General features: G+C 49.1%; 1 protein-coding gene across 7 annotated transcripts in view; it reads right to left on the minus strand.

Annotated features, from left to right (window-relative positions):
* The window catches only part of Clec16a (C-type lectin domain containing 16A), a 237,136-nt gene that overhangs the window by 217,894 nt on the left and 2,571 nt on the right, over positions 1 to 16,671 (minus strand). For 6 of the 7 annotated variants that reach the window (XM_045161463.1, XM_045161461.1, XM_045161462.1 and 3 more), the window contains exons 2-3: positions 5,614 to 5,742; positions 554 to 687 (exon numbers count right to left, since the gene is read on the minus strand). In XM_045161463.1, the coding sequence (XP_045017398.1) occupies positions 554 to 687; positions 5,614 to 5,742 (263 nt within the window). The remainder of the gene's footprint in view (positions 1 to 553; positions 688 to 5,613; positions 5,743 to 16,671) is intronic. The other variant, XM_045161465.1, reaches the window with a different exon arrangement.

Here is a 16,671-nt window from a genome sequence, read left to right on the forward strand (position 1 = left end):
AGGCCAAAAAAAAGGGACATCATTCCTTCACAAATTATCTATTCATGTAGAATTTGGTATCACGACAGAAGGCAGATTACCTAGACAGTATCTGACTGCAAGCCAGAAAGACAGCCCTCACCAAAACCCAGCTCTGAGGCCAGCCTCGACTTGGAGTGCCCCCCTCCAAACAGTGAGAAAGTTTCTACAGTCCAAGCCACTAGGCTTGTGGGGCCTTGCTTGTTAGGGCAGCTGAGCAAACTAGCATACCTGGGAAGCAGACACATAAAATCATGCCAAGGGCTGGGGAAATGGCGGTTAAGGCGTTTGCCTGCGAAACCTAAGGACCCTGGTTTGATTCCCCAGGACCCACATGAGCTAGATGCACAAGTGGGCTCACGGGTCTAGAGTTCCTTGGCAGTGGCTGGAGGCCCTGGCATGCCCATTCTCTCTGCCTCTTCCTCCCTCCCCACCTCAAATAAATAAATAGAACATTTTAAAAAATCATGCCAAGATACACCCCGCTGAGTTGACACAGAACACTATAAAGGCAAGTGGCAAGCAGCGTCCTTACACAGTGATGTCTCGTGGCTGATGTTCTCAAACAGGATGTTCAAGGTCTGCAGCAGCTGGACACACACATAGCGGCCTGACTTCTGCCGCAGGATGTTCAAGAAGAAAACAAACATGTTCTTCTCCAGGAAGAAGCTGGGGAGAGAAGAGAAGCGGGCAGGGTCAGTGGTGGCACATCCCCAGCAGGCATGGGGACCTGCCCTGAAGAGCAGCAGAGAGCTTAGACCATGCCAATCAGACTGCCTCCGTGCTCATGCCACCTAGCTCCCACAGTGCCAATTGCCACTGAGGCTAGCATACAGCCTTCTGACCCCCTCTCTCCCTGAGAACGTGGTGTGAGCGGTGAACTAGATCCGGGGCTCTTTACTAAGTGATCACCAGCAGCCCGCACCTGTCCAACCACCAAGGAGCTCTTCCCACCGCCAGGGAGCGCAGGGCAGCCCTCCCTAGCAGCCTCCTTCCGGAGCTCCCCTACCTTGCGTCTAGGAAAACGTAACTGGAGTGCCCTGCGGAGGGGGCTCACGACACGAATACTAAGAACAACGTCTACTCTCCAAGTTGTCTCACTTGTAGCTTCCACATTTCAAGGAAAAGAACTGGAAGGAAAGACTGATGGTTGCTGGCATGGTGGGAGGAATCCACTCAGGAGGATTCCACCCCCTTGACCTCACCTACTCGGCAGGTTTCAGCCAGCGAGAGACCGTCTCAAAGACGTGCACGGTGCAGGAATGACGTGCAAGGCTGGTCTCTGGTCTCCACACCTCCCAGCAGGCCTTGCTTCCTACCACTACCACATACGGGGGTTGGGGTCCCGACAAATAACCCTTTGGGGAAAATACTCAGACCTTAGCCTTTCTCATGCAGACAGGATGTTTGCCTGCATACAGCCCGGGGGTGCTGGCCTTCGGGGGTGCGAGTCAGAAGCAGAGCCCAAAGCCTGCCTTCCCGATGGTTGGGGTGCAGAGTCTGAGCTGAGAGCAGGCGTGCAGGGAACCTCAGAAACCCCAGCGGTCCCGGGTCTACTGACCCCTCAGCTCGGGTGCTTCCCGCCCCTTGGCAGTCGGCTCCACAGCAGCGGACCACCACCTAGCTTCTGTTTGAATCCATGAGAGGATCAAAGAGTGAATAAAAATGACTGAAGACCCTCAGCTCTTCCTAATGGCTCCGGAGCCCAGGCGCCTGTAACCGCATTCGCACGACCTCCAAAGCAGCCGTCTCCTGAGCTGTTTACCTGCCTTGGCTTCAGGTTATATAAGTCTCACTCTCCCCTACCTCTGGCACACGCAGTGCTGCAGCGACCAACTTAGCAACCTGTCACAATATCTGCGGCTAGATTTTGCCTCAGAAGTGACTCAAAGTTATCAGGAAACTTCCAAGGATGGACTTTGAAAACTCCTAGGAGTGGCGGAGCTCCTTGGAAAAATGGTAGACTCTAAGGCCGCAGCAACAAAAACACAAAATGAGCCTGGAGGATGTAAGGGCATGGCTGTGACGTGTGTCACCCCACTGATGTCAGGCTTGATTCGGCCGAGCTGGCTGGCTAGGCGGGTGTCCCCTTCCTCCCTTACCGCTCCATGTGCGTCTCTCCCAAAGCTGTGCGCTCTGTCAAAGAGAACGACCTTCCCTGAACAAAGGAGGACTAGTCTCTGGTCAAGGGTATATGAGTAGCTGTGCTCCCTTTCTAGAACCTCCAAACAAGCTCTCAAAATGAGCCTGGAGTAACTTATACTACCAGGAAGTAAAGGAATGCTCAAAAAGCAGGGGGCAGGGGCGAGGCCATAGCTCAGTCAGTAAAGCACTTGCCTTGCAAACACAAAGACCTGAGTTCAATCCCAGAACACAATTAATAAAAAAAAAAAAAAAACAGGGCTGGAGAGATGGCTAAGCGGTTAAGCGCTTGCCTGTGAAGCCTAAGAACCCCGGTTTGAGGCTCAGTTCCCCAGGTCCCACGTTAGCCAGATGCACAAGGGGGCACACACATCTGGAGTTCATTTGCAGAGGCTGGAAGCCCTGGCGTGCCCATTCTCTCTCTCTACCTCTATCTGTCTTTCTCTCTGTGTCTGTCGCTCTCAAATAAATAAATAAAAATTTAAAAAAAAAAAAAAACCACAAGAGTGATGGCATGTGCTTGGGGAGGTGGAGACAGGCACATCCCTGAGGCACATTGGCCATTCAGTCATCCAAGCCAGTGAGAGACCCTTTTCCAAAAAGGAGGATGGCACCAGAGGAATGACAGCAGAGGTTGTCCTCTGGCCTACACATGCACACACATGAATACACTACACACACACACACACACACAAGTGGATGGGACATGCCAAAAGGACACAAAAGCCAACACAATAGACCCCAGTGTCCAAAGTGGGAGAAACCTGAGCAACACAGTATTGGAACACTGACCTAATGTATGAAAGAGCCATGAGTTCTTACTGTAGTAAACGACTACATAAACCAAGTGAGGGAGTGAAGACAAAACTTCCATACAGACTCTCCAAGAGTAAGTAGGTACTCTGCTCCTCTGGTGATCAGAGCTCCATCCTCGCTGCTTTAAGGCAGCTGAGACCGAGGAACACTTCTACAGAACAGTCTAGATAGCAGGGAACCCTGAGGAAGCCAGCCTACACTATTCAGCAAGGTGCTAGCTCAAAAACAGAAAGAAGCTGGGCACAGTGGTATATGTCTGTAATCCCAAAATGGGAAGTAGAGGCAGGAAACTCAGGAGTTCAAGGCCAGCCTCAGTGAGCTTGGGCGAGCCTGAGCTACATGAAATCTGTCTCAAAAAAAAAAAAAACAGACAGGAAGGAAGGGAGGGAGGGAGGCCTAGAGGGAGGGGAAAGAATAACTTTTGAGACACGTGGTAGAATGACGTGAGTCCAGTGACGAAGGTTAGGGTGACAGGGAATGTCTGGCAGCATCCTGCACCCTGCCATGATGGGATGAGAGGCACGTCACCACACTTCCCCTCTACAGCCCTCTCCACCCAAGCCCACCATCAGCACGAGGAAATCTTCAGTCTGCACATCTGGCCGGTGTTTCTCAAAACTGCCGAGGTTATAAAACATAAGGTGGCTAGGAATCCAGTGAGATGGATGACTAGATGCATTGTGGAAGCCTACATGGGATCCTGGAGTACTAAGAGGACATTAATGCAAAATCCAAGTGGGAATTTACTTAATGGCAATATACCAGTTCTGACCACAGACCCTAGTGATACAGGCTGTTAACAATGAGAGGAAACTGGGGATGGACAGGCAGGCGCCCTCTATACTGTGTTTGCAACTTTTCTGTAAATTTAAGGCCACCCCAAAAATTCAAAATACAATCAAAACAAAATTCCAGGGTCACTAGGACTCTTAAGATCAACACTTTTTCTTATCTCTTCTTTTTCTTTTTCTTTTCTTTTTTTTTTTTTTGAGAAAAACATAATATGTAGCCCAGGATAGTTTTGAAGGTCATGATCCTTCTGCCACAGCCTTCTAGATGCTGGGAGTCCAGGAATACGTCACCACAGCCAATGCTCAGCAGCTTTTCTAAGCTGACAGATGGATTTAGAAAGTCCATTCTGGGGACTAGAGAGATAGCTCAGTGGTTAAGGCACTTCCTACAAAGCCCAACGACCTGGATTGAATTCCCCAATACCCACGGAAAGCCAGATGCACAAAGTGGCACATGCATCTGAAGTGAAGTTTTTCTGCAGTGGCTGGAGGCCCTGCTGCACCCATTCTCTCTCTGTCTCTCTCCTTGCAAGTAAAAAATTTTTTAAAGAAAATTTAAAAAGAAGGCTGGAGAGATGGCTTAGCAGTTAAGGCGCTCACCTGCAAAGCCTAAGGACTCTCTAGGTCCCACATAAGCCTGGTGCACAAAGTGATGCAAGTACACAAAGTCGCACATGTGCAGTGCGGGGGGGGGGGGTGGCGGGCACATGGAGTTTGATTATAATGGTTGGAGGCTCTGGCATGCCAATTCTCTCTCTCTTGCATTAAAAAAAAAGGCCAGTCTGTTGGGCTTGCCTTAAAAAAGAAAAAAAGAAAGTCCATTCTGGTTAGAGGGGCAGGGAAACACAGTCTCTAGTCTCTAACCCAAGGGCCTGCCTTGTTTCTAGTAACAGTAACAACAAATGCATCAGTCCCCATGGACCCACAAAGGGAGCTAGTCCCACTTCTAGGCGACACTGCACTTCATTACATCCATGCTTCCCTTTGGGGCGGCTGGCCCATGTTTCAGGTTTCCATTTAAGGTCTGTGCTTTCCACAGGGAGCTTCGTTAGGCAGCTTCACTGATGAAAACAGAGAGCTGCCCTGCAAATCACATCAGGTGAGCTGGAAACAGAACCCTGTGTCTTACGTAGGGTGAAAATGTGTGCCATGCACACAGCAGACATTCCACCCCCCCCCCCAAAAAAAAGAGTAGCTCCGTATTATTGAGAACACACACACACAGTCTTCACTTTGACTTCAAAGTGGGGGGCGCAGGGCAGCTCCTGGGTGGCAGCTTTGGCATCTTAGCTACCCAGCAGGCACCTCTCTTCATCACCTGGTATCACCCACAAGCCCTGCTCTGTGTCAGGCACTAATCAACAACCCTTTCCTCAGGAAGACAAAGAGCCTGGCCTAAGTAAGACTGCTTGTCTAGGAAATAATGAGGATGGGGAGAAAGCCCCTTGTGAGCGGTTGCCTTCTACCAGCTACATTTGGGACATGATCAGCGCCTACATGTGGGGCAAAGGGAAGCCCACTAGGCTGTCTCCTCAAAGCTCAGCACAGTGCCAAGCCCTCAGGAAGTGCTAACCACTGAGCATCAGTGACACCCTCAGGGCAGGTGGCAGAGCACTACTTGGAAAATCATCTGTGACGTTTTCAGGTTTTCTAGAGAAGCTTATTTGCATAGCTCCTCCATTTTTGGCTTGTACTTCAGTGTTTCAAGGGCATCTGATAGAGAAATTTGAGCAAGACGGAATTAGCCTCGAGTCCTGACTTCATCAGGAATGACTCACTGTAGGCAGCTAGACAAACAAAGCCAGGAAGAGGGAGAATCCAAGAGCACAAGCACTGGAAGCCTTACTCAAACACTGAGCTGTCATTCTGATCTCCCCAAATCAGGATCTCGGTGATGGAACGGATGGTCTCCACCAGCAGGTTCCGGTTCTGTTCTGTGACTGTGGTGTTTTTGGTTAAAACGTGGTACAGATACCTAAGAAAAAGGGAAGGAAACAAGAGCTTACTGCCTGCAAGAAAGTCAGGTCCAAGGGCCATGAGCAGCGCTCAGGGACAAGACAGTGAGTGCTTTTTAAGGTTCCATTAGCACAATGTCCTAGTTAGAATTAGAACTCACCTCCCAAGAAAATGGACAGATGATGGTTTCACACATTACATACTAGGACACGCCATCCCAAACTGAAGTAAGCTTTGTGTCACCCCCTTCAAGTTGGCATTCTCAAACTTCAAGGTGCAAGAGCTGGAAAAAACTAGAACCCCTCCAAGAGTGTGTTACAGTCATCTCTTTGTTGCTGAGACAAACATCCAACCAGGAGCAGATTGTGGGAGCAAAGGGGTTTATTTCAAGCTTACAAGTTCAGGGGATACCATCAATGGCAGAAGAAGCTGGCTCACTTTCACAGATGCACATCAGAGAGACCATCAAAGAGTCAGGGCTCCAACTGTTCTCCACACACCTTAGGGCTAGGCTCCAAACCCAGCCCAAACACACCTCAGGGCTAGTCTCCAAGACCTGCCTCCAATGGCATGCTCCTTTCCCCAGTGGCTCTGCCCACTGGAGACAAGATTCAAGACTGAGTCTGTGGGCCACTCATTTAAACCACTACATGCAGCATCAGATTGGTTCCAAGTCCCCAGAAACCTGAAGATGCCAACCGACACATGTAGTCAGTGCCAGACATGGAACCCTCAGCAGGCTGATGCTGAGATTCCCAAAGGTTTAAGGATGGTGGACCCTGCAGCCAGATGCTAAGGCAAAAAAAAATAAATAAAAATAAAAAACTTAAAAAAGAAAAATAAACTACCTTTATGGGGCTGGAGAGGTGGCTTAGCAGTGAAGGCGCTGGCCTTCAAAGCCAAAGGAACTCAGTTCGATTCCCCAGTACCCACATAGGCCAGATGCACAAGGTGGAGCATGCATTTGGAGTTCGTTTGCAGTGGTTGGAAGCATGGGTGCACCCATTCATATTCTCTCTCTCTCTCTCTCTTTCAAATAAATAAATAAAAATATTTTTTTTAAAAAAAACTACCTTTAGAATGCTGAAAACCTCCCTCAAGTGAAGTGTGTATTATCAGGAACTGTGGCTAAAACGGCTTGCAATATGTGCATGTGAAGGCCTGAGGACAGCCTCAGGTGTCATATCTATCTTATATGCTGAGCCCAGACTATTAAATCTATAATCTGGAAACATGGTAAGGTATAAAGAGGCAAAATGCCCCGGATACAACAGTTCGACAAGCCTGAGAATGATTTAGTAACAGCATAATCAAACATTTATTTGATTAGGAACACACTTTTGTTTGTTTTCTCAGCACTAAGATTGAACCTGTGGCCTCAAACATGTTAGAAGGGGTTCTGCCACTGAGTCACCATCTCAGCCCTTTTAGGACTTTCATTTTGAGACAGGGTCTCACTAAGCTGACCGGGCTGGCCTTGAACTGGCTCTTAGCCCAGGTAGACTCGGAACTTCTGCAGGATTCAGGGTCTATGCTACCAAGCCAGCCTTCGTGTTACATGTAGCACAGCCTTCCAAAACTCAAAATCCCCCCCATATGTGCCCAAATCTACCAGCAGTATTGAGTGGAGGGGCACAAGACCAATGTCCCATTGCGGTACAGTAGCCCCACAGCATTTGAAGCACCCTGGCATGAATGCAGAGGGACCCAGTTATAAGTCGATCCTGCCTCCATCTGTTGCCAGGGCATCTTCTCCTGAACGACTCAAAAGCCCAGCTTTCCAAATTGTGGTTCATGGAGTTCCCTCACCTGACTCACCTCTGTGTGTCAGCTGCTCCCTAACCCAGCCCCACTGAATTGGACTCACAAGGAACCCTATCCCATTGAAGTTTTGGGGGGGTTGCTGTAGTTTTTTGTGGTGTTAAGGATTGAACCCAGGGCCTCACATATGCTAAGTCTGCTCTCTGCCACAAACTACATCCCCAGCTCCCAGTAAAGTTCAGTGGCCGCTGAAGTGCACTCAATGTGGCTAGCAGTGACACTCTCCGTGCAGTCCATGGGATGCCTCACTGACAGTGACGAGACAATGTTGCCAGTGGGGGCTGGGGGAAGGGCAGATTGTCCCCTGCTCTGGAATTTCCTTCTGTGTAGTGAAGGACATACATCCATTAACATCAGATCACACTTCTATCTTCTCAGTGCCCTACCTGATCAAGCAAGCACATCTGCTCCAAAGCCCCAACTAGAATAGGGATTTAAGATATTTAGGGCAGAGTCTGGAGAGATGGTTTAGTGGTTAAGGCACTTGCCTATGAAGCCTAAGGACCCAGGTTCGATTCCCCAGTATCCATGTAAGCCAGATGCACATGGCACATGTAGCTGGAGTTCATCTGCAGAGGCTCTGACATGTCCATTCTCTCTCCTTCCTCCTCTTACCCCCCATAAATAAATACAAAAAAAATTTTTAAAGGTACTTAGGACACGATCTGACTTCAGCTGACAAAGCTGTCTGCCTAGAACACCCTTGATGGCTTAGTCAATCAGCAAACACTTATATTTTAAGGTCCAGCCCACTATCTTATAGGTTTTATGTATATGTATGTATACATGTTTGCCTGCATTCACATGTATAAGTGGGCACACACACATACACATGTGCATGTGAAGGCCTGAGGACAACCTCAGGTGTCATTCCTCAAGTGTTTATGCCCGTCTCTTTTTGAGACACGGTCCCTCATTGGCCTGGAACTTATTAATTAGGCCAGACTAGCTAGCCAGTGGGTCCCAGGGAGTGGCCTTGCTCTAGCTCCCCAGAACTGCAATTACAGGGGTGTGCCACTATACCTGGCATTTTTCACACGTGATCTGGGGATCAAATTCAGGTCCTCCTTCCTAGACTGGCACTCACCACAACACAGAGCACATGACACAATAATCTTTCTCCCTCACTAGAGTGTAGTTCCTCACAGTCATGAACATCTTCTCCTTGATCTTGGTGACCCCAATACACTCCAAAATATCTGTACAGCAGGTGCTCAATGCTGAGTGGGGAAGGAAGGTCTTCATTAACACAAGTTGGGGTATAATACACAAGACAGAATACATCAAAGGGTTTAAGAGACAGCACAGAGCTGTGGTAAAGAGCTCAGCCCCTGGAGTCCAACAATCTTGGGTTTGATCCCTGGCCACACCACTTCCTAGCTGTGGCCTTGGTCCAGGCACTTCACCTCCCTTCTGTGCAGCTCCGCATCGGTCAAACAGTGCCCACAAGCGAGGTCCTTCACTGAAGTGTTAAGAGAGTTGATATGACAACGCACATGGAGAACATGCCATAGAAGCAGCATGTGCTGCTACTGTTAACAGACCGTGGTCATTGTGCTGGGGCCCTTATTATTATGATTATTATTATTATTATCATTAGCACCATTATTCCACTGCACCAAGAACACCCCAGGACTTTGGAAAGTATGATCAGGCTGGGTCCAAAGAGTCAGGAAAAGAGGATCTCAAGGGAGACAGGTGCTGGGAAGACCCACCTAACCCAGAGTAGAAGTAGGAAGTGTGGGTCATCCCAGAGAGACACAGAGGCTGTGGGAATCACGGGTGCTGGCACTGGCATGCCAGGTGTGAGCGCACCTACAGAGGGGATCCGGAATGCACTTTTTCACTCTCTGCACCTCAGTGGTCTCATCTGTAACATGGGAGCGGCCAAAGCACCTAAAGATTTCTGAACTCAGGCTTACCTGGGTTCTGGGGAGTCGAATCTGAGCCCTGAGGCTTCGCAGGCAGGCGCCTTAACCACTAAGCCATCTTTCCAGCCTGCATTCACAAGGGGGAACATGCACCTGGAGTTTGTTTGCAGAGGCTAAAGGCCCTAGTGCACCCATTCCCTCTCCCCCCAGTAAATAAATAAATAATAATTTTTTAAAGCAACGATTTGAGAACTTATCTATCCTTCTTGGTACTGGGAATAGCAGGTAGGTGAAGAGAGAGAAAACTAAGCAGAGTAAGGTGCCTATAATTCCAGCACTTGGGTGGCTGAAGAAGGACTGCTTCAACTTCAGGCCAGCCTGGGCTACATAGAGAGCCTTTGTCTCAAAACACCAAAAAGGAGGGGCTGAAGAGTTGGTTTAGTGGCTAAGGTGCTTGCCTGCAAAGCCTAAGGACCCATGTTTGACTCTCCAGATCCCATGTAAGCCAGATGCACAAAGGTGAGGCAAGCTCAAGAATGCACATGTCCACTAGGTGGTGCAAGCATCTGGAAGTCAGTTTCAGTGGCTGAGGCCCTGGTGTACCAGTTCTCTCTGTCTCTCTCTCTCTTAAAAACAAAAAAGAGCTGGAGGGATGGCTTAGTGGCTAAGGCATTTGCCTGCAAGGGCAAAGGACTCAGGTTCGATTCCCCAGGACCCATGTTACCAGATGCACAAGGGGACACACACATCTAGAGTTCATTTGCAGTGGCTAGAGGCCCTAGTGCACCCATTCTCTCTCTCTCTCTCTCTCTCTCTCTCTCTCTCTCTCTCTCTCACACACACACACACACACACACACACACACACACACCCCTCATCCTTCCCTCCCTCCTTCCTTTCCTCTTTCTCTGTCAAATTAATAAAAATAAAAAACATTTTTAAAAAACTTTTTAAAAAAACACCAAAAAAAGAGAGAGAGGAAGGGGAGGCTACTCAAGTGCTAATTATTATATGGTGTCTGCTTTCATTACAGGATCTCTAGGGGAAAAAACCTTACTAATGGGCTGGAGAGATGGCTTAGCGGTTAAGTGCTTGCCTGTGAAGCCTAAGGACCCCGGTTCGAGGCTCGGTTCCCCAGGTCCCACTTTAGCCAGATGCACAAGGGGGCGCACGCGTCTGGAGTTCGTTTGCATAGGCTGGAAGCCCTGGCGCGCCCATTCTCTCTCTCTCCCTCTATCTGTCTTTCTCTCCGTGTCTGTCGCTCTCAAATAAATAAATTAATTAATTAATTTAAAAAAAAAAAAACCTTACTAAGAGGTCTTTACGGACAGAAAGGGCCAAATAGTTAAGTCCTGTGAGAAAATTCTAGGAACTTCCATGAGTCTGATGCTGACAGCTTCACATGACCCTCAGACTTATCTAACATTAAGACATGCCCATTGTTACCAGTGCACATGCCAAGAAAGCACCTGTGGCTCAGGGACACCCAGTGGCACGGGCAGTCTTGTGTGCACACAGCACGATCTGCGTTCCCCTGTCCTCCAGCTCCTCCACCGCGTGCTGTCCTCAGAAGGCTCAGTGGCACATTCTGTGGCGTGTGCTGCACAGTGTCTTCTCACATACATTTATTCTGAGGCGTGGTGGTCCAGTACCTTCTCACATACATTTATTCTGAGGCGTGGTGGTCCAGTACCTTCTCACATACATTTATGGACCACTGGCATTTCTTCTTTGGGTGGGACCAATTATAAGCCTTCTATCCATTTTTTAAAATGCTCATCATTTCATTTATTTATTTATTAAATACAGAGGGACAGAGGGAGAGAGAAAGGGCACGCCAGGGCCTCTAGCCACTGCAAACAAACTCCTGACGCATGTGTCACGATGTGCAACTGGCTAACGTGGGACCTGGAGAATTGAACCTGGGTCTTTAGGCTTCACAGGCAAGTGCCTTAACTGCTAAGCCATCTCTCCAGCCATCTGTCCATTTTTCTTATTAGCCTATGTAGCTTTTACATTGCATGTATTTATTTCTTCTACACATCAATGCTCTACTAGATACAAACATTCCAGCTACTTTGCTGTCTGGTGTTCTTTGTATAAAGCTTAAGAAATCCTTACCTACCCAAAGGCACATGGAAATGCTATTTTCCTATGATAAAATTATTGTAGTTTGGGAGATGGCTCAGTGGTGAAAGGTACTTGCTTGCACTATCTGCCAGCCCGGGTTCAATTCCATAGCACCCACATAATGCCAGATGCAAAATGATACCCACGTGCAGCTGTGAGACCCTGATGGGCACACATAAATAAGTAATTAAATAATCTTTTTAAAACCATTTGCTTTATTTTTTTAAATTTTTTATTTATTTATTTGAGAGCGACAGACACAGAGAGAAAGACAGGTAGAGAGAGAGAGAGAATGGGCGCGCCAGGGCTTCCAGCCTCTGCAAACAAACTCCAGACACATGCGCCCCCTTGTGCATCTGGCTAACGTGGGACCTGGGGAACCGAGCCTCAAACCGGGGTCCTTAGGCTTCACAGGCAAGCGCTTAACCACTAAGCCATCTCTCCAGCCCAAAACCATTTGCTTTATGCTTTGTGTTTTGACTTATAGTACATCTAAAGCTGATTTTTATGTATGGTGAAAGGTACCAACCCAAACTAGTATTTTTCTATATAACAATCTAGTGGTCCTAGTACCATTCACTAGCGCTGCTTGCAGCATTGTTTTCCTGTGTGCTCGCCAAGGGCCTTATACATCTTTGATTAGCTTTACTCCTAGGGAGTTTGCGCCCTCACCTTCCCCTCTTCCTCCCCCTCCCCCCAACACACCTTTGGTCAGTGTAACTCCCAGGCAGTTTAAGCCTCCTCTTTTCTGCATCTCTTCTTTCTTCTCTCTCGCTCCACTGGGGGCAGAACTCAGGGTGTGCTGCATGCTAGACAAATATTCTCCCACTGAGCTACACCCTCAGTGCTGGAAGCTTCTTAATATAAGTGTAACTGGTATTCTTTGGCATGTCCACTTCCCACACATCCACTGTTGATATACAGGAATTCCCACTATATTTCAAAGCATGAACCTCCCTCTATGATGGCCACACCCATACCTTACTCATCTTTTTGGCCTGCAGTGCCCGAGCACACTGTTTTAGGTAACATTTAGGAAAAGTGCCTCAAAACAGTTTCCCCCAAGTGTGCCAGGGGAAGCTGAAGGGATAGAGATCTGACGTCCATTCCCGAGCTTTGGGAGAGCATGCAGTGAGACCACTTAGAGCAACCAATGGTTTACTGTGTGCTAGGCTGGCATTATCACTGTGCTTTACGCCCAGCCTTAATCTGACCATCTTAAAACCAGCTGTGGGGATGGAGAGACAGCTCTTACCTGCAAGGCCTAACAACCCGGGGTTTGATTCCCCAGGACCCACATAAAGCCAGATGCACAAGGTGAGGAGGCATGCATCAGTAGTTCATTTGCAGTGGCTAGTGGCCCTGGGGTGCCCATTCTCTCCTTCTTCCTACCTCCCTTTCTCTTTCTCTCTCTCTCTTCTTGCAAATAAATGCTTAAAAATACCCTAAGCCTGGTCTGGTAGCACAAGCCTTTAATCCCAGCACTAGGAAGGTAGAGGTAGGAGGATCACCATGAGTTCAAGGCATCCTGAGACTACATAGTGAATTCCAGGTCAGCCTGAGCTAAAGGGAGATCCTACCTTACAAAAAAAATAAACATACAACAACAACAAAGCAATTGTGCTTACTATTTCAAGCTCTGCTCTTAATAAACCCCAACGATTCAGTGGCGTTGGTGCTCTGGGAAGTCTGGGCTTAGGAAAACTGAGGGAGGAACAAGTCCAGGGTTCTACACAACACCATGATCAAAACCAAGGGGCTGGACTCCAGGCAATGTGCTTACAACCAGTCAATGAAGTAAATATGCACACCTTCATAAGCCAGGCATTTACATGAAGCTGAGTGCCCAGTACACAAGGAAACCAAACAGGAAACAAACCAAGACACCATGAAAATATGAGTGAGATGGTAAGTACTCTGGTCCTGACAACTGGTCTCACTGCACTGCTCCGGAAGAGAGTCAGTGTTATCTGTGCCCAACAGAAGCTGGGCAGAAACTGGGCAGAAGCTTAGCAGTATAGAGTCCCAACATCAGACTCCTGCATAATGGCAAACTCTACCCTAACCGAGAACCTGCATGGGCAATGCCTGTAGCCTGAGAACCTGCAGCTTCTGCCAACACGCCACCAGCACACTGCAGTCATCACCGAGGATAGTGCATGGGGACAAATCTCGCCTCTTCCCCGGACCCTGCTTTCCCAACAGTGTCTCACTGCACAAGGAGAACCGCAGCACTTAATGAAACCTGTGCTGACAGGAATCAATGCTGCCACGTCCATTTCAGAGCAAGAAATCCTAGGCCCAAGTTCTGTCCAGAGCAGTTTCTGAGGCTAGCTGCAAGTTTTATGACGTGTGCTATCTAAGCCTCTCGAAAGCTCCCATGGGAAGATGGTGAAACTCATCACAACAGAAGAGTGGGCAGGAAGGGCTAGAAATTCAGCTCCCAGGTCACATTTCCAACCACAATGCCTTGGGCATTAGAGTGGGGGAGGGGGGCAGTTTGGCTTGCTCAGCACCAGGGCAGAGACCCTAAAACATGCCATCTGGTCAGTGTCCCACCTTCTGGCCAACGGGACCGGGAGGTGCTCCTTGCAAGGTGGACCAGGTGGAGGGTTAGGAAAAGGTGCTGCCAAGATGTGCTTCTGGTGAATCACCCCCAACGTGTCAAACCAGGCCAGCGAGTACAAGTGGGTACAGACACACGGTGAGGGTGTAAACAAGGCTGTCAGATCTAGAAAAACACCACAGCTCCTGCACAGGCACAATGACCAAATTGGCAAGAGCAGGCAGCTAGCCAGAAATGTCTCTTTGGCTCATCCTTCCTGTGAGTACGGACTGCTGATCGCTGACTGCGAGCCAGGCTCTGTGGCTGCACCAGGCAATGCCCCGCTGTGTAAACCACACAGGTCACTGCCTTCATGAAGCTGTGTTCGTAGAGGGACAGACAACTAGACAGACACAAATGAAGTTTTGTTTCTTTGTTTGTTTTGGTTTTTCGAGGTAGGGTCTCACTCTAGCCCTGGCTGACCTGAATTCACTGTGTATTCTCAGGGTGGCCTCAAACTCATGACGATCCTCCAGCCCCTTCCTCCTGAGTGCTGAGATTGAGGTGTGTGTCACCATGCCAAGCCTAAGTTTCTTTTTAAGCCTCGTTTTGTTTCATCTTTTATTTAAGACAGGGTCTCATGTAGGCCTCATCCATGTAGTCAGTGATGACCCTGAACTTACTTACTTACTTCTGTGTATGGGTATGTAGTATGTGTGTAGACAGCATGTTCATATGTTTGTGGGGGAATGCAGGTGGGCGTCAGCATTGCTGATTCTCAGTTGCTCTCCACATTATTTTTTGAGGCAGGTCTCTCACATACATTACCTAGCCAAGCAAACCCTAGAGCATTCCGGTCTCCACTTTCCCAGCACTGGGATTACATGTGCGTGCCGCCGTGCCTGGCTTTTACATGGGATGCTAGGGATCCGAACTCAGGTTCTTGTGCTTTCAGGCAAACCCTTGACCACTGAGCCACCCTTCCAGCACCTAAGATAATTTCTGATTACAAAAGGACAAGCCTTTGGAAGCCTGGCCAGCTCCTGGGGCTCTAACCCAAAGTCAGGGTGAAGCGTGAAGAACCCGCAGGACTGAGCAGCCGGTCCACTCATGGAAATGGGCAGACCTGGTACCACATGACACTGTGGCTGGCTGAGCTCACCATGGCAATTTTATGGAGGCACTAGTTATTTTAAGGATAGAGCTAGACACCTGGGTGCGCAGGCAACAAAGAGGGGAGCCCAAGCAGGAGGGGGTGCTAAGTGAAGAGAGGCAGCGCTGCTGCCCTGTGGTGACTGCCGTGAAGCAACATGGGTTACAAACAACAGGTAACCCACTAGACAGCCAACCTCCTCTGGCCCATTCTCCAAACTTCAGCGAGACCACAGCTTTCTCAGGGTCACTTTCAAGGGTCCCCCACTATTCGCAGCCTAAAGTCCCAGTTACCTAACGTGGTTTACAAGGCCCAAAGGGCTCTGGCCTTGGCTATTAAGGATTCTGCACCTCATTCAACAGCTGATGCTCTGCCAAGGTACACTGCAACTCCACCGCAGCCCAGGCTTTCTCAAGACAGCTTCCTCCGCCTGAAACATCCTCCTTCCCCTGCCCTCTGTTGCCTGGAAACAACAACTTAGCCCTTAGGTCCTACGGGTGTCCACTGAAATGAGTGCCTGCTTACCAAGGACAGTCCTGGGCCCCTTGCTCCCAATCGAATGGGTGAGGATAGTCGGGTGTGCTTTGAAGCCAGCAAGAACGGGGCCTTCACATAGAGTGTCAGGACCCATCAGGTGTGATCAACCTGGCAGCAGTGTACCACAAGCCCTCCATGCCACTGTGGCCAAAAGCTGACTGCCCCAAGAGCAGGTGAGCATCTGCGACGGCTGCATGTTCCTCATTCTTTGGGTGACAGCCCCAGCTTCTCCAGCAGACCCACCCTTTCTCATTCTCTGTGCTTTTGTGTGGGTAGAGCTAGCCCCACCCCTGGCTCCACGGAGGGGCAAGTGAGGCACGCTGACAACTGGAACACCACACACATCCTTGGTCAAAGTGACTGACTAACGCAAGGCCTGAGCCCCCAGGATGAGAAATGACAACTCTGAGCTTGTGCTGGAAGCATGAACAAAAGGGGTTCGTCCTCTCCCTCCCCCAGATTTGCTGAGTGGGTAGGATGTGAACCCAGAGCCTCCTGAGCAGGCAGCCATGGTGGAAGGAGGCAGATTCCCACCAACTTTCTCTAACCACTTGCTCTCAGCCATGGTGGCATCAGGGCAGAGCAGACAGTAACGAAAGCTCACCAACTTCACCAGGCTGTAAGGTGACTCAGGAGGGTTGTCGCCTGCAACCAAGAGTCATGACCCTCCCACACACACAAAGGTGACCAGGACTAAGGCCACAGCAGGACAACCCAATTCTATCAGTTCGTGGACTAACAGAGTCCTTTCAAAGTGACATCCCAATAGCAACCAAAGGTCTCTGTGAGTGAAGGTTCAGCTAGGTGGTGGCATTTGCCAGTTAATATCATAGCCTCACCACTGTTTCCTACCCCACCCCAATAAGGGACAGCACAAATGCTGGGGTGGGC

The sequence above is a fragment of the Jaculus jaculus genome, chromosome 11 (assembly GCF_020740685.1).
Source record: "Jaculus jaculus isolate mJacJac1 chromosome 11, mJacJac1.mat.Y.cur, whole genome shotgun sequence".
Taxonomy (NCBI): Eukaryota; Metazoa; Chordata; class Mammalia; order Rodentia; family Dipodidae; genus Jaculus; species Jaculus jaculus.